At 36.4% G+C, this 27,005-nt stretch overlaps 1 protein-coding gene and 1 long non-coding RNA gene across 4 annotated transcripts in view; both read left to right on the top strand.

Annotated features, from left to right (window-relative positions):
* The window catches only part of LOC124217756 (low-density lipoprotein receptor class A domain-containing protein 4), a 71,451-nt gene extending 45,973 nt beyond the window's left edge, over positions 1–25,478 (top strand). For all 3 annotated transcript variants that reach the window (XM_046623784.2, XM_046623781.2, XM_046623783.2), the window contains 2 exons: positions 18,508–18,768; positions 18,886–25,478. In XM_046623784.2, the coding sequence (XP_046479740.1) occupies positions 18,508–18,768; positions 18,886–19,200 (576 nt within the window). In that variant the 3' untranslated portion in view covers positions 19,201–25,478. The remainder of the gene's footprint in view (positions 1–18,507; positions 18,769–18,885) is intronic.
* On the top strand, positions 562–13,240 carry LOC138190746 (uncharacterized). The gene is made up of 2 exons (XR_011176828.1): positions 562–692; positions 12,953–13,240. It is a non-coding gene; the product is annotated as an uncharacterized lncRNA (long non-coding RNA).
* Positions 25,479–27,005: the final 1,527 nt, after the last annotated feature.

The following is a 27,005-nucleotide window of genomic DNA, read 5'->3' as shown; positions in this document are numbered from 1 at the left end:
TGATTGGAGGAAACTGTCGTGTTTAAGGAAAACGAGTTGATTATACACGGGATATTGGTTTGCAGTTCGGTTTTTATATTCTCGTTTTGATGTTTCGGGGTGAGAAAGAAAGTAAAAAACTCGTTCACTGACTCACTCAACTAGAGGAGATAAAGAGGAAAACGTACGCACGCGAGTGGGATCGTTAGTGTTGATGATTGGTAATTTTTTAAAAGAAAAATCAGATCGAAAGAATTACAAAGTGATTACGGTCGGTTGATCATCGACGTTAATATAGTAGTTCTGTTCGGGAAACGACGCGGTGGTTATGAATTTATTCGTTGGGTGCGGATGAAGGGGAATAAGACATACGTCGAGAAGCGTCAGAGAAGCGTCACGACGTTTGTTTGACAGCTGGAGTATCTGCGGCGGATAGTAGATACTACTCGTGGTGGCGAGAATAGAAGAGGGAAGAGAGGAGACGGTGCAGCAGGACGCTCGCCACGATAGCCGGTTGACAGTCGGTTGTACCTAGGCTATTTTTCTTCCATAAATTCGGACGGCAACCTGGCGGCGAAGTTCAAATGAAGCTGCGGCGACGCTGCATGCAGACGCTAGGCGTCTCTGTCAAACAATTGAGGAGAAAACTGATCGAGCTCACGTCTCGGTTACTTCACGTCCAGGCTGCTAAGTCACGCGACATGGCCCTTGTGGTAGGTTCGACGTATACAAGTCTCCGTTTCTTGTCTGTAAACAATTTTTCCGATTCCTCAAAGTAAGCCCAGGGATCGACTGCGCGTAGTGAGATTTAAGAAAAATGAGAGCCGCTGCCACTCTGGCCTGAATATCTCCTAGGCATAGCCCTGATACAGAGATATTCTAGAGTAGCGGTAGAATTATGAAAGTCCAGAGGGAGAACGCCTGTGGAAGGGGGCCGAAGCGCACCGAGGCGCAACTTCCGCCTCTCTTCTTCTTATTCGTCTTCAACTTTTTTTTTTTTTATTTTACCGTGTCCCGGAATGCCGTGGAACGCGCGAGCTTTCACTCGCGTCGCGTCGCCTCGCATGCGTGCATTCAGGCGTGACCGCATCGTTCTCCAACGTTGTACGTCACACACGCGCATCTTTTCATTTTTATCGTATTCTTATTTTTATTACAGCCGCGATGGTTTTCTTATTTCTTTTTCTTTTTTTTTTTATTTTTTTTTTTTTTTTTTTTTTTTCGTCTTTCTAAAGTTTAATTTGAGAGCAAAACTGGAACTACTTTCACACACACATACACACACAACACGGAAATTTCTCGTTTATTTTCTTTTAATATCACTGTGTGCATACGGTGTATTGTAGAAAGTTGAAGCTAATTGCGCCATCGTGTGAGTTTCTGCATATCGTATCAGGTTGTAGTACGTAGTGGTATATTTGCAACGATAGACGCCGAAACAACAAGCCATAGAAATAATGACATGACAGACTGGGAAATTTTACGCGGTTCAAATTAATAACGTTACTTTAACGATGCGTGTTCAGAAAAAAATTCTTACATGGACCCTTAGGATTTTCTTAGATTCAGCTATTAAATAATAACAAAGAGTACATGTTCATATTTTGAAGTAAACTCCTTGGAAGTCGTTCTAAAATTGTTCGAAATTTGAAAGCTCGATGATATTGTTCAGTATAATCTTGATTTACGTGGAAGTTCAAAGTATTCATTCCTACACACACTTTGTTTGAATCTTTTCAACGATATTGAAACGTTGAAAATTTTTCTAATGAACACGTTTCGGTTAATAGTGTTCATGCAGTTCAGTTCTTGTTGCGGTAAAAGGGGAAAAGTCTATAGAGAAAAAAAAGCATGAAATCACGTACACGAAGAGAAAGAAAAATTTTGTTTCAAATTTCTGTGTGATTTTTTTTTCTTTACGTTCAACTATATAAACAGTGAAAAATCACGATCTTGAGACTGATCACCTAAATACTGCTATAAATAAAAAAAAAAAAAAAGGCTAGGACTTGAAATTGAAGAATTTACCACATCGCACAGGTCTCATTTTTTTGTTATTTGTGTGCATTGTTTGTGGCCTTCCTCATTTCCAAACGTTAGTTCTCTATTTTTCCCTTTCTTTTTTTCCTTCTTCATTTTTTAGAGTCCATCGTTTCACCGCCACTCCGTCATACGTAGGCATATATCGACACGGTCAATGTTTGGCTATGTTATAACACGTTCGCCACCTGTTGACTCTGCTCACGCGCCCATTCGCCGCCCAACCGAATGAACGAACGAAAGGGGTAGGGGGGGGGGGGTTGTCTGCCGCGTTATGCAACCACCACCACCACCACACCCCCAAATCGTTTATCGCGTCGCGAAAATATCTGCCGTTTTGACGTGCGTAACATTTGTGTGAAAAAAAAAAAGAATTTTCTTTCCCTTATTTTTCATCTGTTGTTTTTCTTCTTCTTTTTGCTCACATTCTTTCCTTGTTTTTACCCGCATTTCGTACAACGAAATATACCTATGTATGTACTATCGTCGTATACGTGAAAGGAAAGCGATATTTTAACAGTAAATAAAGAGGTTGATAAGTAAGCAACGTTAACGTTACGAAATCTCAGTAAGAAATTCATTATTTTGCAATTTCAGAATGACTTTCGAAGAGTTGGCTTTTTAACAATTGGGTATATTTGGTTCGGTATGGTTTACCAAAGTTCAGACAATTCCGATGATACGGAGTAACGATTTTTCCTCAATATCTATCTTTGTTACAGTAACGTTACTAACTTCAACCACATTGCAAATATGCTTGTAGATTTTTCTGGAATATTGATTAACTAGATTTCCGAAATTGTCATCTTTCTGGCGATGTATGTAAATTACATGCTGTACGGATTAACGTATGTATCCGGTAGTCTCGTTGAGAGAATTTAAAATTCAAACGAAGCTGAAGTTAGTAACGTTACCGTATCGAAATGCCGCAAGAAAAATTACTATTATGCACCCTTTGAAATAACTGGAAAAGTTGAAAGTTACAAAATCTGAGTTTGATCACACTTTTGTCAACAGTTTCCTAAAATTGCAACATGACGAGTTTTTTTTTTCCTAATCACGCATGATTACAACAACGTTACAAAATTCCCAGCCTGATCAATTCAAGGGGTGGAGGTATACGTGCAAGATCGAGAGAAAGTAAAGAAAGAAAAACGGGGTGGCGGTGAGGCCTGCCGGTCTGGCTTCGAGAGCGTACCTACGGTGTATGTATCTATTATAGGGAAGGAAAGAAGGCCTTGAGGCTCTGGTGCCGTGGTGTTCCAGATTTATCCAGACACAGACTAAGCAAACGGTAACAAACTGTACAAACACCAGTTGGCCCCGTCTAACGACGACACGTGCGTCAATTGCCGCCTCCGCCGCTTTCGCTTCGACACATACAACGTGTGTGTGTGTGTGTGTGTGCGCGCATGCACGTACAATCTCTATATGCCTGTGTATATGTTTTTTCTTTTCTTCTTTTCACCTCCACTCTTCTTCGCCAGCCGATCTCGCCGCTTCTGTGCATACGTTTATAATATAGAATTCGTTTTGTAAACAACAACAACAACGAGAACGGCACAAAAGTATTGTCCTATAGGTTTGTTTTTGTAACAAACTACAAGTCTTAATACTAACTATACACGTGTAGTTGCGGGGGTTTTTTTTTCTTTCAGTTTGATCGCTTCACGCCGTGTCCTGCGTTATATGTACGCATACAATATAAAGCGTTTTATGCTCCGTGAGCAGACCTGTCAAATAAATGTGGTGTGATGTACGGATATGTAGTTACGGACCATAATCGCCCTATAGTTTAATGAAGGTCAAAAGTTACTTAAGCACCTTGACCAACTTTCGAAAGAGTAGATTTGTCATGATATGATAACAGATTTTTTTCGAAGATCGTTCAATTCTCTACAAAAGTGTGTCTGTGAATCTTCTGTTAGCTTTATCTAGTCATACGAATCGGAATGAAGCACCAACCGTATTTCGTTAAGCCCTCAAATTTTAACAGGCGTATTCTTGTACCAAATTGAAACTAAAAAAATATATATATGGGTCATTCCATGTCAAATTGACCAATGGTTGTACTCGACCCCTTTTGTTTTGGATGAAATTTGGTCAGAAGTTTTCATTCATCATACAAAGAAGTTCTGCAAAAAGGAAAAAAATTAAAAATTTTTTATTCTAAAGTTACGCAACTTTTAAAATTCTACTATTTTTCCTGTTTTTTAAACTTATGCTTCAAAGATCTCGAAAACTATTATAATTACTCCAATGATCTGAGCTAGATTTGCAAGGGGATACTCGAAGCTACCAAAAAAAAAAATTTTTTGAAAAAATTTTTCATAAAATCGTTTTTTTTTTGCAGAATTTTGGAATTTACAACGTTGTAAAAATCGATGACCGCCATTAAATTTTTCGCTCCAATTTTTTTCTGGAGTACCTCTAACTGATCTCAAAAGATCCTGAAATTTTTGAGATGGGGTTTTTTTTCTTTCAAAAAATATAAATTTTTGAATTTTGAAGAAAAAATTTTTTTTTCTTTGGCACTGACTGAATAAAACAATGATGAATTCACTTGTAATTTTCAATTTTAAGGCACAAATATTTATTTTAAGGTTATAGAGTATATGAAAAAATAATGTCGTTTAAATTCATTTGGTAATTAAATGTACATTTGTATCAGTTAAGAAGTGACACACTCTGCCATCTCATGTTTGCTACTAAAATTTTTCTACTAGATATTTACTGTGAAACTTTCCAGAGGTCTCTATTATATCCGTGATGGCCGTACTTCTAGAATTCACGCAGTTTGTTGTTTATATATCCTTATATGTCCTTTTTTTGGTAGCTTCGAGTATCCCCTTGAAAATCTAGCTCAGATCATTGCAGTAATTATAATAGTTTTCGAGATCTTTGAAGCATAAGTTTAAAAAACAGGAAAAATAGTGAAATTTTAAAAGTTGCGTAACTTTTGAATAAAAAATTTTTAATTTATTTCCTTTGGCAGAACTTCTTCGTATGATGAATGAAAACTTCTGATCAAATTTCATCCAAAACAAAAGGGGTCGAGTACAACCATTGGTCGATTTGACATGGAATGACCCATATTTATTTTGAAACTTGATTACGCGAGAATCAAATAACGCCTCGACCTCGGCGGATTAGTCGTAGCTCCTTAAATAGTCCTTTAGAACGAATGAAAAAATGACGGGGGATAGGAAAAAAATAAAATGAAACATGTTATCATAAAAGAAGTCTGCGATAGCGTGCGTGTAGAAAATATATGGTATTAAGTGCCGGGGTGTAATGGCTTTGAAGATAATATCCAAAGTACAATGTATAATAACCCGTAAGAATCGTTCAATTCAATCTCTCCTCTTCTTTCCGCATCGTTCAACCTCTCAATGAATATACCACGGAGTATGTGTAATTCCTACGCACAATAAGGTCACGTGTCGTTTTTGATGAAACGCAATGATCTCGCATAAGCGAGCTAAAATTTCTCCTACTTTTAATTCGAGTAGTGGTTAATATCTCTACAAATTTTCAACACGATTGTCTCATAGATTAACGAGAAAATCACGGTTAAAGTCAGTACTGGTGACACGTCTTCCCCATACCAGGCCAATAAAACGCACACGTTTTTTGTTGTCACAACTAACTGAGCCGCGCTAATCTGATGAAAAACTAACATTTGACAGAGAAAAAAATTAGAATTTTTTTGTCTTGGATTCAAACTTTTTCAGTCATAGGACTTTTTGATAAACGCACACAAAGTTCAACATTTATCACGAAATTTCTCGCACGACGGTCGAGAGGGGAGCGTCGCGGCAACGTTGCAGTGAGACACTGTCGGTTGTATTTACGTGTACACTGTCACATCAACTCTGCGACTGCGCGCGGTGTGTATACATGTACACTACTACATCCATTCTGAGACTTTGCCCACTGCTATCCCCAATGTATTTATATGTACCCTACTATATATATTCACCAATTAGATTCGGTGACAATCTACATAAAAACGGACAATTTTTCACCAAGAGAAATAATTAATCACATGCTTTTATTCTCAGTCATTTTTATTTGACATCATGTTTTGTTACACAGATTTATACTCAACGTAGAGTAGAAAAGTAATGTATTATAGAATCTTGGTGATCGGTCAATTAAGTAAACGTATTTTTATCTAACGTTTCGACCCGGATATGGGCCCTCCTCAGAACGAATTATTTACTTAACTGTCAAGAACAACAAAAAATTTTTTTATAAATAATAATACTAGAAGTAATCAGACATTAAATATTGTAGATGTAATACTCTTAGGGCTATTATATATTATTGGTTAGTAAGAACATTTTGATTAATTGAAAAAAGAATGGCTTTAAGTGTTATTTACCTTTTTTTATAAGTAAGTGGACTAAGATGTAGTCGAATTCACAATTTACAATTAGTGGAGACAATGTTGTTTGAGTGACGGTAGTCAATGTCAATCTTCTAGTTATTTTACATGTAGGAGTTAATAGTTGGAAGTCATTAATTAAAAAGATTAAAGAACTATGTTTCTTCACAGTCAGTATGTCATTGTGTTAAAAGGTTTTTAAAGAAGATCTTTTTAGCAGTAAAATTAATTTGCAAGTGTCCGAGAAGTGGAGGTAGGCTCTTTATGACTATGTTCCACACGTCTAACCAAAAATTATTGTTGATTGAACCGATTGGGTCAACAGGTGAATAACGACTGATGGGAGAAACAAATATGATCCAGAGTGAAGGTGAACCTAATATAAACAATTATACAGAAAAACAATAAATATTTTGTGAAAAAAAATTATGTAGAAAGAACTGTGTTATGGGGACAAAAAATTTTTTTGTATCTGGTTAAGGTTAAACAATATTTGTTGTGTGGGCGGAGATTAGAGGTTTGTAAATATTACTTAAATGTTCAACATCTTGTCTAAGATTAACGGAATTGGTGTGACCTACAATGTTGCACATTTCAAGTAATAGTCTTTTATAATAATTGTGTTCTTCACAAAGGATGTTTGCATTGTCGTAATTAAAAGTATGTTGTTTATCGATACTATGTTTTGTTAGAGCCGTGTGACGTTCTTCAATCTCATGTACATTGCGTTGGTGTTCCCTGATTCTGGTGTTAAGGTGGCGGCCAGTTTGACCTATATAAACTTGGTTGCAATCATTGCAAGGTATTTTATACACAACATTGGATCGTTTGCCCATGGGGATCTTATCTTTTCCCGTATCAAAAACTAGTTGTAAATCTTTTGAATTTTTTCCAACAAACTTGACATTATGTTTGGCGAATAGGCGGTTCAGAGACTCAAAGAGACCAGATACATATGGGATGGGAATATATGTAGTAGCAGGTCTATTGTTATCGTCTGCGGGAGCAGAGTCAATATTATTGTCAGGTAAGTTGTTGATGTAGGTACGTCTCTTATTAATATGTTGGTGTAATAGGCCATGAGGGTAATCATTCCATCTTAGTATATTGTATATGAGCGACAGGTTTTTTTCCTGGAACTCTGTACTAGAAAGTTTGATGGCTCGGTCTACTAGGTTAATGATGGTGCCTATTTTGTAGGACATTGGATGGTGAGAATTAAAATTCAGATATCTTTGTGACCAGGTTTTTTTGCCCCATGGGCAAACGATCCAATGTTGTGTATAAAATACCTTGCAATGATTGCAACCAAGTTTATATAGGTCAAACTGGCCGCCACCTTAACACCAGAATCAGGGAACACCAACGCAATGTACATGAGATTGAAGAACGTCACACGGCTCTAACAAAACATAGTATCGATAAACAACATACTTTTAATTACGACAATGCAAACATCCTTTGTGAAGAACACAATTATTATAAAAGACTATTACTTGAAATGTGCAACATTGTAGGTCACACCAATTCCGTTAATCTTAGACAAGATGTTGAACATTTAAGTAATATTTACAAACCTCTAATCTCCGCCCACACAACAAATATTGTTTAACCTTAACCAGATACAAAAAAATTTTTTGTCCCCATAACACAGTTCTTTCTACATAATTTTTTTTCACAAAATATTTATTGTTTTTCTGTATAATTGTTTATATTAGGTTCACCTTCACTCTGGATCATATTTGTTTCTCCCATCAGTCGTTATTCACCTGTTGACCCAATCGGTTCAACCAACAATAATTTTTGGTTAGACGTGTGGAACATAGTCATAAAGAGCCTACCTCCACTTCTCGGACACTTGCAAATTAATTTTACTGCTAAAAAGATCTTCTTTAAAAACCTTTTAACACAATGACATACTGACTGTGAAGAAACATAGTTCTTTAATCTTTTTAATTAATGACTTCCAACTATTAACTCCTACATGTAAAATAACTAGAAGATTGACATTGACTACCGTCACTCAAACAACATTGTCTCCACTAATTGTAAATTGTGAATTCGACTACATCTTAGTCCACTTACTTATAAAAAAAGGTAAATAACACTTAAAGCCATTCTTTTTTCAATTAATCAAAATGTTCTTACTAACCAATAATATATAATAGCCCTAAGAGTATTACATCTACAATATTTAATGTCTGATTACTTCTAGTATTATTATTTATAAAAAAATTTTTTGTTGTTCTTGACAGTCAAGTAAATAATTCGTTCTGAGGAGGGCCCATATCCGGGTCGAAACGTTAGATAAAAATACGTTTACTTAATTGACCGATCACCAAGATTCTATAATAGATTATATACGAGGTCGAGAATTCTTATTCATCAGTAGAAAAGTAAACTATGCAGTGAATAACAAATCCAAAACTGAAGAAAATCTTTATAACGGCATAGATCTTTCGTCTTACAAATGTAACAAACTATCACAAGCATATTACAGCTTATCACTCGTTCGCGTAAATCAATTTACGCTAACTAACGTTCTTTGCAAGAAAATCAGTAAGAGCCAGTAATATTCTTTTACTATCGGTGACTAGAGGCTTCTTATTGATTATTCGTTCTGATAATAAATTAACGACTCCATTTTTTCCACTAGTTTTTTGAACTTCTTTCAGTCTGTCGTACGTAATACTAGCGCTGGCCATTTTTTTGAGCATTCCTGCCGATATAACATTTTTTAACGGCTCCAAATAAGGCAATGCCATCGCAACTTTTATGTTATGTATGCAATTATTTAATCTTTCAATAAATCGTTTGCATGTTGTAAAGAAACTGGCAATGTCAATAGCAACAACGCTGAGTTGTTCCAGTATTTCTACGTCATATAATGCATCGTGAAAACGTGTGTTGGTCTTTAAATTTAGAATATCTTCAGCTAATTTCTCTAGCTTGAACATTCCTGGTCCCTTTCGCTCGAGATAAATTTTTTTCAATAATGGCAACGTATCTGAAAACCCAACGACAACTAATTGGAAGTCTTCAGTCATCGAATGACCGTTGACAGCAAGGACTAAACGTGTTGCATCAAATGTGGCATTGTGAGCAACAAGTAGACAAGGTTTTTTAAATAGTTTTAAGAATTCATAAAAAGCAACCAGCGCATCTTTAATGGGGATTGAATCAACTCTTTGACCATGTAAATGCAATTCCCCTGCCACATTGTTCAACCCAGTAATTGCAGATGCTCTCGCGTCTACTACTTGCGTTGGATTTACATATGAGCAGAATCTGAAACTCTAAGACTTAGCTGCAATTTGCAGTATGTCTGAAGAGTGAGACAATCCAGAAGTTTCGAGGTCAAAATATATTACTTCGTAGTTGTCGGGAATTAATTTTAAAAGTTTGTTTTCGGACGGATCAGAGTAATTTGTACAAGCGATGTCTGTGTCAAACTCTAAACCACAACCTGACTGATATTGCACTCCTTCTGCTGTTTCACGTTTTTTTCGTAAATTTTCCCTGTCTACGCGCAATTGCTTCCGTCTAGCTTTTGCAGCGGGCAATTTCTCTCGAGTTGATCTAGCTTTTCGTATTGCATCGCTTCTTTTCGCCAATTCTGATGTGAAGACACCCGGTGTCATTTGTGCCTTTTTTCTCACATCACACACATATTTTTCACGTTCATTCAGAGAACAAACACAAGCTGCATAGCGATAATCGCACGATTCGCTCAAAGAAAACAGGCGCACTTGCGTGATTTTCGAGCCATCATTGAGTTCACACTCTCGCTAGTTTGGCTGGACGCGCGTACTGCAAATTTCGAAGCATTATCTGCATATTTCTTCAGCAGTTTCATCAATTGCTCATATAATTGACTATTTTTCAATTGCACTCTATGTTGGCCATTTTTTTCCGAACTACGTGCGCACCATATTCCACAATTTTTGTGGTTATAAAAAAAATGGTCAGGCAATTTATGCAATGCAGCTGCAAGATCGGCGGTCTTTCCTTCGTTCTGCGCGCAACAATACGCAAAACAAGTTTTTATATGCTTAATGACATTTTTTCCTCCGAGTTCAGAGAAACGAGAACGCAGTGCATATAACTCGTTAGAAAAATTTTTCGTCACATGATTGGAATCGGCCAGCTTGAAAATGTGCTGAGATCTCTCTCGGCGTATTGCTGCTATCGTTGAACAGTCTTCATCCCCGATGACAACTCGAATGTCGAGCCCTGCCTCCTTGAGAATACTGCTGCGATTGACTAATTGAGCTCCAACAGACGCTTCCATGGCCTTGGCGCTGCCATCATAATTTTGCCGACAGTCATGATCTTCTTTTGGATATCCTAGATCGCATTTTTTGCATTTACGATTGCGCGTTGCCAAATCTAATATTTTATTGCTGAGGAGCCCGATTATTGCGCCGTACCCGTTCAGACTATCGTAGCTGCGTCCGTTACCACGCTTACTCCATCCCATGTCATACGATACAATTATATTTATGACATGACTCAGGGCGTTATCAAAATCTAGTCTATCGGTATCGTCGGTCTTAGGCCGCATGAAGTCTGCGAGGGGGTAAATTTCGTCCGATATTTCCTGAGGCCTAAAAATTTTGAATAACAAAAAAAACCAATCACAATGCATTTTCCACCTTTCGAGTTTTCTTATTCTGTATGTGTTACATTTGTTTATTTTTGTATTGGTCTTGTACATTTCATACTATATTAGAGATTGAGGGGTTCAAGGTTTGGTGTAATCGCTGTATATTTTTTTATTCATATAATTGTTCAATATTATTTTCATTTGTCTATTATAACGTTTGGTGTGGGAATAAAATTTTTTTTATACAGATCTCTGTTTCAAATCACTAAACTAATGTATTCATTCACGAATACGATATTGTTGGAATTATGACACTGAAGTTTGAAAAGTTGAGGTCCAACGAAAAATACGTTTTTTTCTTAAATTGTTCGTTCAATTTCAAAAACCATGAAAATTTTCATACCGATTTGTCTTCGGATCTTGAAAACGAATCGTTTTATTGTCCTGACCAAATATTGAATGAGAATCTCGAGCTCGGCTCAAGAAAAAACAGAATTCCGTTGCATTCCAACGGTGCAAACTTCACCATGGTTTGGAATTAATCATTGAAATCTAACAGTATATTTGTATGTACAATTCATGCTGCGAGGTGCTTACAACTACTTATTAATTTATTGCCAAACTTGTTGACTTATATACAATTGAGTAAGAAAAATTATAAATAGATTTTTGACATGAATAGTACGAATTCAGGTACGATAAAACGGAAATTTTATACGGAACTATTATTTTTTATGATAATACTGCAGTATCCTTGTTTGTTGTGCAATGATTCCACCAATATCCTTTTCATGAAAAAAATCTTAGTTATGCCATTCAAGAGAATGAAATGTTTTGTCACAACGACAGAGAGCTTACAATTTATCACGCAACGTATCGATATGCTCTATGACTAAATTTCGTTCCTCCGCCGCTGCACCTCGGCAACTGTCCTTGGCAGCTTCTTCGATGAGTGGACCGATTTCACGTTCATACCGCTTGTATGTTTCCTCACTCAAGACCGGCATATCTATGCACATTGCAATTTTCCTCAGTGCATTGCATCCTGCTCCGGAGCGAACGGCACCTATGAATTCGCAGTTTGAGGTTAGGTTTTGAGGTTAGATTCTCATCTCCAATGACAAAATTGAAAATATTCACTTTATGTATGCATAATTGATTAGTTATGAGGAGAAAATATCGAAGAGCAGATAATAATTGCATAATAACGATGACCGTCGTTGAAGTGTGACTTGCTTGAGTGGCATTTCGTTAGCGTGGAGCAAGTATCACATCTCATAGTCCAAATGTAGTGAAAGCCAATTGTTTTTTCTTCCACGATATGATTAAATGACAATTGTTTTTTACAATTGCTGCATACCATGTTTTTGTTGACTTCATTAGGATCGATCAATCGCATGCCACGGAGGATGGTCGTTGGTTTTTCGACACGTGCCACATCTGGCGTTTCTTTATTCCGCTCAATAAGCTTCAATCTACCAGCAACCACGGTCTTTTTTTTCCATTTCCCTTTATACCGTACCAAATTTTCTGTATTCACTTTCAACATAACCACACTTTTGTTTCGTAGAAAAATCACAGTACGCACAACGGTCTCTGGTATACACACGGTACTAGCGAGTCCGTGGCGGCCGACGCTGCGGTGTTGCCACGACCGGTCTCCGCGCGTCGTTCATTGTGTGCGCCTATCGATGTAGTCATGGGCGAGTGTGAGTGAATTGTACTAGATCAAGAGTTGACGCTAGATTCGGGAAATCGCGTATGCAGAACATTACTTTTCTCGTCCTTGAATAGCATATCAGTCATTTATAATAAACATATATGCATCAATACATAAGATTGAATCAATTGAGACCCTACGACTGATTTTATTTTTGCATTGCAATTATTGAAAAATACAGCAAGTGGATTAACTTTTGGAACCGTTCGGTCCGTAGTTATGCCTTAAGAGGTCGAGTCTCGAGGAACGGACACCAGCCGAGATCTTCTATAGTTGCGCGTCGTCTCCGGCCTTCGGTGTCGCGTATTTTACTCAAATGAGGAGTGGGAGGAGCTTGGGAGGCTTTGCGATAAAGACCTACTGTATTTTATTGCCGTGTTATACGTACGTTGTGGTAGGTATAATATGTGCTGGATACATAAATGTTGTATATTATTTTTATCTCATGTACAATATATAAGAGACGAATTGTATTATGTGTAATAGAATATTCCTCAATTTTATATTGACGAATTAAAAATTATCTCGCATCCTTTCCTCGTTGTCTTCAAGTCGCAGTTCCTCCGACGAACCGAACATCAACAAAATCGGATGAAACGACAGCGAGATATTATCACGGCTTCGTGTCGTTAAATGATAAGCGCGAATAGAGCGAGTAGAAACTCCGATACCTGCGGATCGGTTCAATCGAATTAAACGCGCGACGACTCTCGTTGGGCTCGTCTCGATATCGGAGACGGTAAAATCGACGTCGTGTCGTTTTTCAATTTCCCAATTTGAAAAACTGTCGCCCGTCTCTGGAAGGCACAGCAACTCACTCAACGCGATTACCCGTTGAAAAAACGATTATCCATATATACATATATACAATTATACACACACATTGTTACGCAGTACGTTATGTCTATGGCTCATCCGCGTGTCAAAAGGTCGCGCAATTACTCAGCGCTTGTTGTTCTTTCCTTTTTTTTCCGCTATTGATTATTCACTGCACATTTACTGTAGGTATACACGAAATCCTTGGCCGACAGTCATTGACGAACATTACAATGACGACCGGAACACGGGTAACTGATGTGTGACCGTGTGCATATATCCATAAATATAAATCTCATTCGACGTTGAAGAGAATAAATGTGTAATCAATGATAAATAACAAATCACGTGAAACGCGAACTTCGCTAGCGTGTTCTCGTCTCCCCTGCTGACTGTTTAAAACGTTTTAGATTAGAGATATTTAATTATCATGCTGTGGCTACCGGATCAGAAGATATCGAAAGATTTTTGCTCGCACTCGGAACTCTGTCATCGTTCACGCACACATCTATGGGTATATATACATAAATATGTGTTATACATGAGCGATGGAGAATATCTAATATCTCGGTGGCGTTCGTGCTTCGCGCAACTCGATAATAGAAAATATACTCCGTATGAATGAATGAATGAATGAATGAAAGAATGATGCCGGTCTATTACGGGACGGCCGTCTCATCCTCGGATACGATGCACCAGATGCACCAGAGGCCATCATCGCCGGAACTAAACCAAACTCAACGGTTGCGTTGCGACGTGGCCGATCAATAAGTACAGTCCCGTTGCCGCTTGTGCTGCTACTGCTGCTGGTGGTGCACTTAATTTCCCTTTTTCTCGCGCCACGCGGCCCCCCCCCCCCCCCCCCCCCCCCCCGGTGTTTTTAATACTGCTGCACAACGCTGCAGGACGAATGATAAAATCTTACATCCACGAACAAGAAGGGGTGTCGCTGCGTTTGGATGATGCATGGATCGGGTACGTCTGACGCACCCCGCAGTGTTGGAGTCGGTTGTATATTTTCCTGACCCCATCGCTAGTCGCTCTCAAACCGGCGTTATGGGGTCGACGAGAGATGCTGCACTCTCACTCTCTTCTTTCTCTGCGGATAAGAGGGAAGCGACGGTGAATCACGGACCGTGAGTCAGAATTTTCTAAACTTCTACCGTTAACCGCGCTAGCTGCGTGCAATCCTCGAAAATCTCTCGGATCAATCGTGATGATTTTTCCATTATTCGAGCAGAAGAAGAAATCCACACTCTGAACGCCTTCTCCGGAGGATTATCATATTCATGTCTTTTAATCACAGGTAACAGCGAGTTTGAAGTCTTTGAGTTTCCAATTTCGTGGTGCAAGCCACTGGTCAGGGAAAACCGGGAAGTTAGGCAAAAGACGAAGTATTCTATGGCGGTGTGATGGAACGGTAAAGAAGAAAGGTTTTCTCACGAAATTCGAAGAATACTTAGTTTTTTCGTGCTCGGTTCCATGACCATTAAATAGATCATAAACATGTTTTTGAAAACGTATTTACTCGAAGCTTTGTTTGTTAGACACTCGAAATGGCGTTATTGGTTCGAATTTTAGTCAGGGAAAAATCAAGAAATTTTTTGTGCCCACCATGAATTCACGCACGGGGCTGGCTGCGAATCCGTTCAAGTATTTGGTGTGAAAAATTAATTCGGCATATAAGCGGTTAAATCGCTCAGTTGTTGACGTGGTTGGCTTTCAATTTTTGGGTCTTTGACCTCCCCTGTAGAAAAGCATATGGGAACGAAGCTCCGCCTCTCCACGCGTTGCCACTAGTTGAACAAACAGATATTGTTATACATGTAGCGTCCAGGGAGTGAGAGTGAGTGAGTGTGTTTTTCGAAAAATGGTTATACAAAGATTTGCGAAACTAATGTACACGTATGTATGTATGTATTTCTGCAACTCTTGTATTGTTCGTGTGTAATTCCGCCGCAGCCGTGCGGTATAAAGGAGAGAAAAGAGGTATACATATAATCTGTTTGGAGCCTTCTATCTTTTAGAGACTGCATTTGCAGTTATAGAGTTGCGCGTGTGGGTTTTAGACTGAGTTAGTGAGTTAGCCGGGAGATTGCGAAGTCGGTATCTGCTTGCACGGACAGTTCTCATCGTTTGTGTCGACTGCTGCAGGCCCGTGTGTATTTATCGTTATGCCTGTGTGTTATCCGTTATCGTAGCCAGACGTTATAACGACAGCAACCGGGCAGACTAGTTGGACGACCACAATGACCGACGAAACAAGCTTAAATAAAAACTAATCACGATCGAGCGGTTCTTTTTCTTTTAACTTTTTTTTTCCATTCTATTATTACCACTCTTATAGTATTGTTCTCCTTCATCTTGCCACATTCACAATGCTGCTCGCTCTTACGCGTGCAGAGCACTTATATTATACATACCTATATTATTATACACCGCGAAACTGATAGTCAAAACACACTGCGATATCTCGCCGTATAACGTCTGCCTTAACTGCGTGTTGTCGTCTTTTTGAACGGACAGAGACCTCCATTGATAACCCTGGAATTCATCGCAACTGTGGACGAATGGATGTATGTACGTATGCATGTCCTTGTGTTTTTGCAACCGAGTCTCTATTTCTCTCTTTCACACACTTTCTGCAATCTCTCTTGGAGAGTTCAGGTACCTCATACTTGACGCACATCGCCTGCTGAACGTGTGTCTCGTACGATACGCAACAATATTCAGCTTTTATGTGCCTACATTTTATTATAGTCTTCCAGCGGCGACTAATCAGCAATATTAACGTCCTTTACCTCCTCCGCCTCCCCTTGTAATCTCGCGTCTAATAATATACACATATATTATCGTCTGCGCACGCCAAAGTGCGTATAGCATAAATATTAGACTGGGCCAAAAAAATTGACCATTTTTTTTTTTGAAAAATATATTGAGAATATCATGCAGTATGGCAAAAAAAAAATTTCATGAAATTTTAAGCCCTTAATATTAAATTTAAGAGGTCTATCATCGCTATTTTTGATTTTTAGTAATAATTTGATGTTTTACGTCAGAACTGTCGAAATATTGAAGTGAAAAAATTTATGTTCACTTATCCCTTTATAAAATTAAATTCCCTACAAAAAAGGTCTGATTATAGATTTTTGTCAGACAAGCCGTTTCCGAGTAATTAAGCTTGATAAATTGATATAATTTCTCGATTTGACTTTTTTAATTTGGAATTTCGTGACTAACGAATCAATGAATGTATAAAAAAGATCATGACAGATTCTTAAAGGAAATTTAATGTTCTACAAAAAAGATCTCTTAATATTTTTGCCTTAATTCAATTTTTCAAAAGTTATTCTCAATTAAAATTGAAGAAAAACTTGAAATTTCAATTGAGAATAACTTTTGAAAAATTAAATTGAGGCAAAAATATTAAGAGATCTTTTTTGTAGAACATTAAATTTCCTTTAAGGGATCGTCTCAGTGTGACCCTCCGAAAAATCACTGATTTTCGCGAATTTTTTTTTTAATGTTCAAATAAACTAATCGGTCCGGTTTTCTTTTTCATAAATAAATACGTTTATGAAGAATACAAAATGATTTTTTTAAAGTTTATTTATTGAGTGCATCATTGTTGTATAAATTGTTGTAATTTCACGTGAAAAAAAAGGTGCTGCACGGTTTCCACGATGACGGTCGCAATTTTGATCTGAAAAAAAAATTTCAAAAAGATTATTGATCTGTAGGAAAGTCGCTATCGCGCTATGGAGGGGTTTTTTTTTTTTTTCAAATTTGACAAAATGGCGGCGGTTTGAACAAAAAGTGTCGAATGTGGCCCTTTTTTTCGACAGTTTTTCGTAAAAAAAAATAGGAAGTTTTCAAAAAAAAAAAAAAAGCTTCCATAGCGCGATAAAGAATGACGTTTAAAATATTCTCCTGAAATTGGAACTAGATATCTTTAAAACTCTTCCTTTGAGAGTGGAAACCGTTTTGAAAAACACCATTCTGAGAAAAACGCGTTTAAAGATTGAAGTTGGAAAAGTTTATATAAATCGTTTACTTACGATCAATCGGCGATGCCAGGTCTTGATTTTTTTCTTGGGGGTTTCTCTCGTACGTCTATCCGTGGTGGATGTCAAAAACGAACTGAAATGCTTGGACAGTTTATTCTGCAAGGTTATAGAACCTAAGCACCTTAGTACTCGCGCAGGTAGAAAACCCGTTCCCTTTCTACAAGAAACGCTGTAGCGACCGTAATAATTTGAATTTCGATTTAAAAATTTGAGAGAATGTTTAGAACAGTGTATACTATACGATAATGCAAAAAAAAACAAACAATTTTTCGAAAATTTCACACTGAGACGATCCCTTAAGAATCTGTCACGATCTTTTTTATACATTCATTGATTCGTTAGTCACGAAATTCCAAATTAAAAAAGTCAAATCGAGAAATTTTATATCAATTTATTAAGCTTAATTACTCGGAAACGGCTTGTTTGACAAAAATCTATAATCAGACCTTTTTTGTAGGGAATTTAATTTTATGAAGGGATAAGTGAACATAAATTTTTTCACTTCAATATTTCGACAGTTCTGACGTAAAACATCAAATTATTACTAAAAATCAAAAATAGCGATGATAGACCTCTTAAAGTTAATATTAAGGGCTTAAAATTTCATGAAATTTTTTTTTTGCCACACTGAATGATATTCTCAATATATTTTTCAAAAAAAAAATAGTCAATTTTTTTGGCCCAGTCTAATAAATATCATGAGATCGCAGATCCGCAATGACTAATCGAGGGTAAATCTTATATACGTACATAGTTCTATCGGGTCGTCGGAAAAATGAATGTGAGAAAGAATGAACGCGTACCTAATCGTTACATTACACTTCCTACCTCGCAATCAGTTTTTCATACTCCCGATTACCGATCTTTCAAGTATGTCGTTATATTTCAGATGCTGTCGGTTAGCGGTGGAATGGAGGTGGGAAGCGGTGGTCGAGGAGGTCGCGGCGGGCTCGGGGGAAGCCTCCAGGAGGATGGACCGACCTCGAGAGTAGAAAACGACGTCGTCGCCGCGACGAAGGATCGGGCGGTCAGGGCGAGCAGCGTACGCCAGGATCTGGCCCTGGACCTTCCGCCCCGGTTGCAGCTACCCGACGGCGAGGAGCGACCTTACGGAGCGCACGCCGGACTTCATCTTCGCGACCCCGAGCAGGTGAGGAATCGCAGGTTGTTGAAATTTGCAGAGCCGTTTGGTTTTTTTTTTCCCCCCTTCTTCCCTTATCTTCTCTTTGTTTCTCATTTTTAATTCTCCGTCGTCGGCTTGTTTCAGGAGAGTGAGATTTACCAGAAGTGCGTTAGGCCGCCGCCAAATCGGACAGTATTCGACAGTGAGAGTCCGCCTGCTTACAGGAGTCAGGCGGCCCTGCTTGACACCCCGGACAGAATAGTGCGGTGTCACAGTGCCGGCAGTTCACTCCTCAAAGTATTCAGAAAGTTTCCAAACTCCGGTAGTTCGACGCCCTCGGTTATCGTGCCGAGGAGGCCAACCCTTTCCAGCTACTCCGAGTCGAGTAGTAATCTGAGTAATTTGTCTAGTCTTACGGTAGTGCCGTGCGAAACTGACGAAACTCATCAACACGTCTGATCCTTGGCGGTTGTGTGCTCGCGCACGATTACTTCTTGCCTGGGTTTAAGTAAAAAATTTTATTACGCTGTTGTCGCCTCGCCGTCGATGATAATTATGCCGTCGATGTGGCTGCGCTTGGCTTAGTTGTTCCTAATTATTTGAGTTTCAACGTTCAACGATGATCACGAAACGGCCGCGGCAAGAGGTGGCGGAAATTAACGAATAAAAGGCTGACTCCCAATCAACTCTCATCACAAAATAATAGTTGAAGGATTATCACACTCCGGCAGAATGATTTTCTCAAGTGAAAGGAATACTGAGTAAAAAGAAGAAAAAGATGATGATGAAGATAGAGAGCAGAAAAAGGCACGAGATGTCTGAAATTTCGATTTTCTTCCCTTCGTCCCTTCGACGTAAGTCAAGGAGGAAAATGAGACCGTGACAAATTTTACGCGACCACGAGGCAAGATTGTAATTGCTGGATGTGAGATTTTTTTGTCTTATTTGCATAAATTCATTATGTGCACGTGTATGTAATATTGAAATAACCAAGGTGCAGGTGTAAAATACTGTTAAACGACGCTAAGCCGAAGATGCAGATGTAATAATGATAATTGTGAAACTTTTATTCTTGATTCCTTATATTAGGGAATTCATAACGATGATGATAATAACAACAATAATAACAACAACAACAACAATAATAACAATAATAATAATAATAATAATAATAATAATAATAGTCGTAGTAATAATAATTATTATTGTAATGATAATTACGTATGATGAGCGAAAGGGAGAGAGCGAAAGAGAAAAGACAGAAAGAAAGAAAGGTAATAATAATAAAACCTAAGTTCATTCTGACAGAGTCAAACTTATGGTATATATTATTATTATTATATATATATATATATGAAGTAATTGAATATAAATAAAATAAAGTAATTGAATTTTATTCTCCATATTTCTCAACCTCCAATATCGGTGCATATTTTCTCATATTCACTAAAACAATGCTAAATAATAGGGAAAAATACATTACATACATTCATGCACACATAAAACCTGTAAAACTGTATTACCTATTTCGTTACGATTAATTAACAACATTACGAGCTGGCTTCAAATCTCGTTTTGTTAGTAGTAGATTTTTTTTCATTCCTTTCATTTCTTCTTTTTCTTTTGACGTTGAATCTGTTTGCTAATAGGTATAACGAATTAAAATTTGACAAAGAGAATAAGAAGAAGGAAAGAGTAGAAAAAAAATTGAGAAATGAAACTTGTGAGATGGTATTATGAGTTGGAAAAGTGACGAACGATCGTAAAGAACTGACGGAGACGGAAGGGGTTCGACGTTCTTTTTATATTGGTTTTTCTTTTACACATTACAATCCAGATACTCTGTTGACGCGTATTACGAGTTGCTAGGGTGTACGATAATAGCTTAATTACACATGAGAGGCCAGTCTATTAATATAGATCTCAAAACAAGTCCAAAGTTACAGTAGAGAAAACGGGAGAGAGAGAGAGAGAGAGAGAATGAAAATTGTATTAATTAGGTAAAGAAATGAGTGAAAGAGAGATAATAAAATTGAAACCTACGACAGTGTAAATAGATATAATTATTGATGGATGAGTTTGCCTGACGCGCGTATTTCTGCTGTCACCGTCGCTCAGCCTGTGATCTTTGGTTATTCCTATCTGAAAAGGGAAGAAGTAGCGAGCGAGTGTGGATGTGAATGACAGGTGATATGTCAGAAGAAGAAAAACACATTCGATGATCGAATATATCAATTATGTTAATTACACATACAAGATCGAAGAGAAAATGAGGAGAAAGAAGAAAAAAACTGGCGAAATACGTGATGTATCGGATGACGGATGGGGACGTGCTTGGACGATTGTCGAAATACTCTGGTGTTGACGTATGTTTCCATTGAAATGAACGAATTTGAGAGAAGAGAAATTGAATAAAGGCGTAAATTAAATAAAAAACTAAATGAATTGAATAAAGACTTAAAAAACAAAAAATCGTTGATTGGCATTGCAGTCGCAGTTTATAGCATGTATAAATATATATATATATATATATATATTTAGCAGAAATTACGATATCGATTTTCACCCGTGAATATTCGAATACGTGCGCAGAGAAACGTACGAGAATAAATTGAACTAATAAGTGAATAATGATGTTAATAATAATAATGATAACGATAATAATAATAATATTAATAGTTATAATGATTACAATAGTGATTACATTACGACAAATGTTGCGAATGTTTCTGCGAGCAAAATACGAACGAAAGGAGGTAAATTGTTTCGGAAGTAAGATCGGCGGGAACAAGAAGGTGAGAATAAACTACATAGTATGAAAAATATGGAAAGACAGATGAAATGAGGAAATCTATGTAGTGCCAAGAGCAAATAAAAAGTAAAACATTGTAAATATTAAGCTAGGTAGTTCAATAACAATATGATTCTCCGATGAAAAAAAGAATATATATGTACATATACGTGTACACATACACGCATATGTGTATGTGTATATAAGCTGATACGTATATAATAAACAGATTAAAGGTAAAAAGAAAACAAGAAAAAGAAAAAAAGAAAAGAAAAGAAAAAATGAGTCAACAGAATACAAGAAATGAATAAATAAAGACGAATGACGGCAAACGATGAATGTACCACACCAGACGGAGTCACTGCGAAACATAAACACGAAAACACACATTCTGAAGCTGGATGTCAGATGTTTACGGTCTACGGAATATAAAACGAAATACAACTTCACAGTTGATTGAACTCTTCTTTATTTTTTCTCCTTTCTTTTTCGGGCTCTTTTACTTATTTTCTATAATTCGATTAAATATCTCATAACGTACAATTCGCTCACGAATTGTTGGTTTTTCTTAAATTATTCACTACACCTGAAGATGAAGTAATTGCTGTCTATAGCTCCATCACACACAGGATTACCATTATTCACTTCGACCGCCTTGTGATGGCGCACCTTGCTTCTTGACATTCTTATACAATATCCTGGTACCTTCATAATTATTATTATTAATAACGTTAATATTATTATTCTTATTACAATTGGTAATAATAATACTAATTTTATCATTATTATTTTTTAATGGGCAATACTATCATTATTACTATTATTATTATATGCTATTATTATTATTACTATTGTTATTACGAAAGTATAGGCCACAGTTCCGATCAAACGGACTAACTATGCCTTGACAAAGATGAATTTGAAATGAATAAATGAGTAAATAAATGAATAACCGAATGAATCAATAAAAGCGACTGATCGAAAAACGCGTTTGTAAGTCTTGTTCTTTCGATTTTCTTTTGTTTTTTTCCGTTTTTCATTTTTGACACAAAAGGTTTCCTCTATCTAGTATTTCTCGTTAGCGTTACTCTGAATAGCGTTGCCCGTGTATAAATTATTGCACAACAATAGAAAATGTAAAATAAGCAGGTCAACGAGGGAGGGAAAAATAAACGTACTTCTGATATATCGACATCATTTATTTTAGTGATATTTAATTTTTTTGTTTGCTTTTCTTCTTACATGTACCAAGAATTGCACGATCAATTACAAGGCTTACAAGTACCAATTATGTGAACATCAGATAATAAAAATTTCAAAAATTCGTATAACACTAACTTGGATTCGAGGAACCGGAAGCCAGTGAAAAAAATAGTTCTTTCTATTTTCTCTCTTATTTCCTCGGTATAGGAAAAATGTACAATTATCTCATCGCCGACGATGAATAACGACGAATCTTGGGATAGATGAGCAAAATAAGTTAAATCAGGTTACTGCCTTAAGTAAGGAGCAAGTATACTCGGAAATGACTAGGCCCTCGCTTTCTTGTCACTGGTAATTGATTGTGAAATTTTAATATGCAACACAGTCGGAATAAAAAATGAAAGGAACAAAAGCTAATAATATACATTTTACAGTTATAATAGTCACGTGACATTATCAGCAGCACTGTTAATAATTTTACTACCATCACCGCTTCTTATATTTTACGTTACGATTTTTTTCTGTGTAAATAACGTTAAAAATATCATCATCGTCATCATCTTCAGCATCAGCATCACCATCATGGTCATCATTGTTGTAAGTTGTTGTTGTTGTTGTTGTTGTTGTTGTTGCTGTTGCTGTTGTTGTTGTTGTTGTTGTTGTTGTTGTTGTTGTTATTGTTATTACTATCATTATTAATATTACTACTGCTGCTACTGCTACTCTACTACTTGTAATTCGAAATTCTGAGTACATGTTACATGGCGCGATATCAGGAGGCATAGTTTGCAACGATGAAGAAACCCAGTATTGTGTAATATTTCCTCAAAGCGAAATTGGAACGATAATTTTTATCCTCGTTTTTTGAGTTTTTGGGGATAAACAATCGATACAACTTGTTATAGTTTTAATTAATCAACTCATCTATTGGGTTAGACCATTAAAATATCTACTTGATTCGATCGAAGAAGGAAAACATGGTGTTTCAGGCGATTAATGGCGTTCGAAACGAGTTGTACATATAGTGGATTGATTATGAATTTTTGACGCAAAGGGTACGAACAATTGCCTTAATGTCTGTAATGCAAAAAGAGATAAGGAAAATATCGACCCTCGTCAAATATAGTTGACGAAAATTAAAAGAATACCAGACTGGCGTTTTTGGCGAAACAAGTTTTTTCAAGTTATAAATTTACGATAGTGATAGTTGAACTGAAACTATTGACGATCGTAAATGTAATAATGATTATTATAATAATTATACTAATAATATGATACATTTGATATATTAACGATAACAAGAATAATGATAATGAAATACGCATAAACCGCGGAAAAAGAGCAGCAGCTGAAACTTTTTATAATAGGAAAAATTCGCTCGTTGTTGCGCAGGAACATTATGATTATATATATATATATATCCACGCATATGTGTCTATATACAAATTTAATATTCGATCATAGTTATGATTTTATAATTAAAGTACTAAGAAACAAATTACTAGGGGTAATAATAATAATAATAATAATCACAACAATAATAATAATAATAACAATAACACTAGTAGGAATACAAATCTGTAAAAAATATCTTACGACGTGAGACAGCGGCTATCTACTTGTGATCAAGATGTTTCCGATACTATTGTGATTCCCCCAAAGAGGGGGAGAGACAGAAGAAGATTACAATTAAGTGAAGATTACAAATAAAAATAAATAAAAACGAAGACGTGTTCCAAATTTCCAAAGCGAACTCTCGTATTAAGTGGTGTGTAACTGGAATAGAAAAACTAGGATAAAGAAACAAAAAAAATCTGTTATCTTATAATAAATAAATATTAGAGGTGAATAATTGAACCGATGAAATGATGGTGATTCGTAACTATTATATAATTCTTATTGAATACAGTATATTATATATATATATAATATACAGTATTATAAATACATATATATATATATATATATATATATAGAGCGAGAGAGAGAAATGTATACACAAACATGTATATACCGAGTAATCAATTAATTTCCGTTGTCTTCGCAGCTTTGAAAAAGAGAAGAGAAAAAAAAAAAAAAAACAAGAGGCTTTATTCTCTCGTATAATCTTCCATTCTTTGTTTCTCTGTTATCTTGCATGGATCCCCTATATCTGACTGCCGACTGAAATATATATATATATTTTTTTTTTAAAGAATATAGACACAGACACACACACGCGTGTGTATATTATATATTTAAATATAAGTATGTATGTACTAAGTTGTATCCTATATCATTGCACAGACTCGCGCAGAACTGATGTAAAGAATACCTATACGCATAAGTGGAGCCGAGATTAGTAAGAATTGACGAAAATATTTATAAAACAGGGGAAAAAAGAATCAAAATCCGTACCGCCGCTTGCAACTTATCCATCAATCTAACTTACGTATTTTGTATTTATTTATTTATTTATTCATTTGCTTGTCTATTCTTACCTCCTGCAGTAGCAGAAGAGGGCAACTTCTTCATTACTTTCTTTGAAACTATTCCGCTCTCTGATGTTTAATGGCTTTCGATAACCTGACTCATTGACTCATTAAACTTGAACTTATACGCACCACGTAGTTATATTAATTAATCGATGAATTAATAAATAGGTAAATAAAAAAAAAAAAAAAAACACGCCTGTCTACGTATATAACATATTGTGTACATATATTTCAACGAAATGGTGATGGCCATTTGCTTGATAAATTATGGTGCGGGAGAAATTTCTTTTTTATCCGAAAACCCCTCCTGGAGTCCCTTTATACGTATAACAATATACAGAAAAAGTTAATAAAGAGAGTAAAAACGTGAAAAAGTCGTATTGGTGGCAGGCTGCAGCGTTTTCACAGAAAAAAAATTATATTTTGAAATATATTATTATTCGGTGTAAAATTATAATGACAATTATATTAATATCACGCAGTTTTCTACAAAATAAAGAAAACCATATTTGAAACGAGTATTATTATCATGACCATCGTCGTCATCATTATTATTATTATTGCTGATATTGTTACGACAAATTACTTTATCATTCAACATTTTGATAAGTCCTCATACCATGGTTAATAATTTATTAACTCTAATTTAATGAAAAAAAATTAGTGAGGCGACCGCGTCTGATGGTTCGAGCTCACGCCTCCAGATGACAGGCCGGAAGTTCTGTATTTTGGCGCCTCTCGTGTTCGTCTGCGCAACTAACTTTTTATGACCCACTAGTAATCGCACGATGCGCACAAGTTCAAATTTCCAATAGTTCATAGAGTCACCGCTATTGTGCGCGCGAATTTTTTTAATGTTTCAAATCCAACTTCTCGAAAATTTTTCTTTGCATTATTCTGAAACTAGGCACCTGATGTTTAATCGCAACGCAATTTTCAGTAATTATTTTCAATATCAAACTGGACAAATTTCTTGGAATCCCTACTTCGATTGAAGATTGTTCCTTTTTCTTCCTTGGCATTAAGACCATGTTTTCATTTTTTATTAACACCTGACGACTATCGTATCACCTGGCCGCCTTACAGGAATAGTGCGAATAATTTCCTCTCACTTTCCCCGTTCGCCCAGAATCTAATATTGGTACGTACGTGTGTATAAACTTATAATGTAATTCATATATTTAAATGGTTTCGGCTATTATTAAAACGAACATTCAGCTTATTATTGGTATCACGCGTACATAATCTTATACATTATACTGCAGACAGAGGAATGGGATAGGTAAAATTATATTTTTTCAATCAAATTCGTTCACAGTTTCTAAAGTACGTGGGTTTGATGCACATTTGCTTATGGTCAAAGGGCAATTTTACGCCCAATATCATCAGTTAGCCAATTTTTAATTCAAATTACGCGAGTTTACATAACGTACATTTTACTTTCTTGTCATGTTGTTTGTTTCTTCTCTGTTTTGGATGCGTATATTTCAGGTAACAGAAGCGTGACGAATAAGGGGTGATTAGACCCTACTATCTGGATCACAACTGACACGAATTAACCCTTAGATGACGGGGATTTGGGATTCTTGGTCTTCTTCAGAAAATGCATAAAAAAGGTATTTATTATGTTAAAACTATCACGAGTAAAGTGTCGATCATGCGGTTTTCCCTTCCTCTGAAGGTTAATCAAGGGTTATCAAACGTGGGCGTAGCCGGAATCAAGATGACGGCGATCATAGCGATCAGCTGATCGTTTTAGGCTACTCATATTACGAATAGCAGAGTGTGAAAGGATT

The sequence above is a fragment of the Neodiprion pinetum genome, chromosome 4 (genome assembly GCF_021155775.2).
Source record: "Neodiprion pinetum isolate iyNeoPine1 chromosome 4, iyNeoPine1.2, whole genome shotgun sequence".
NCBI lineage: Eukaryota > Metazoa > Arthropoda > Insecta > Hymenoptera > Diprionidae > Neodiprion > Neodiprion pinetum.
This window is presented reverse-complemented; position numbering and strand designations above follow the sequence as displayed.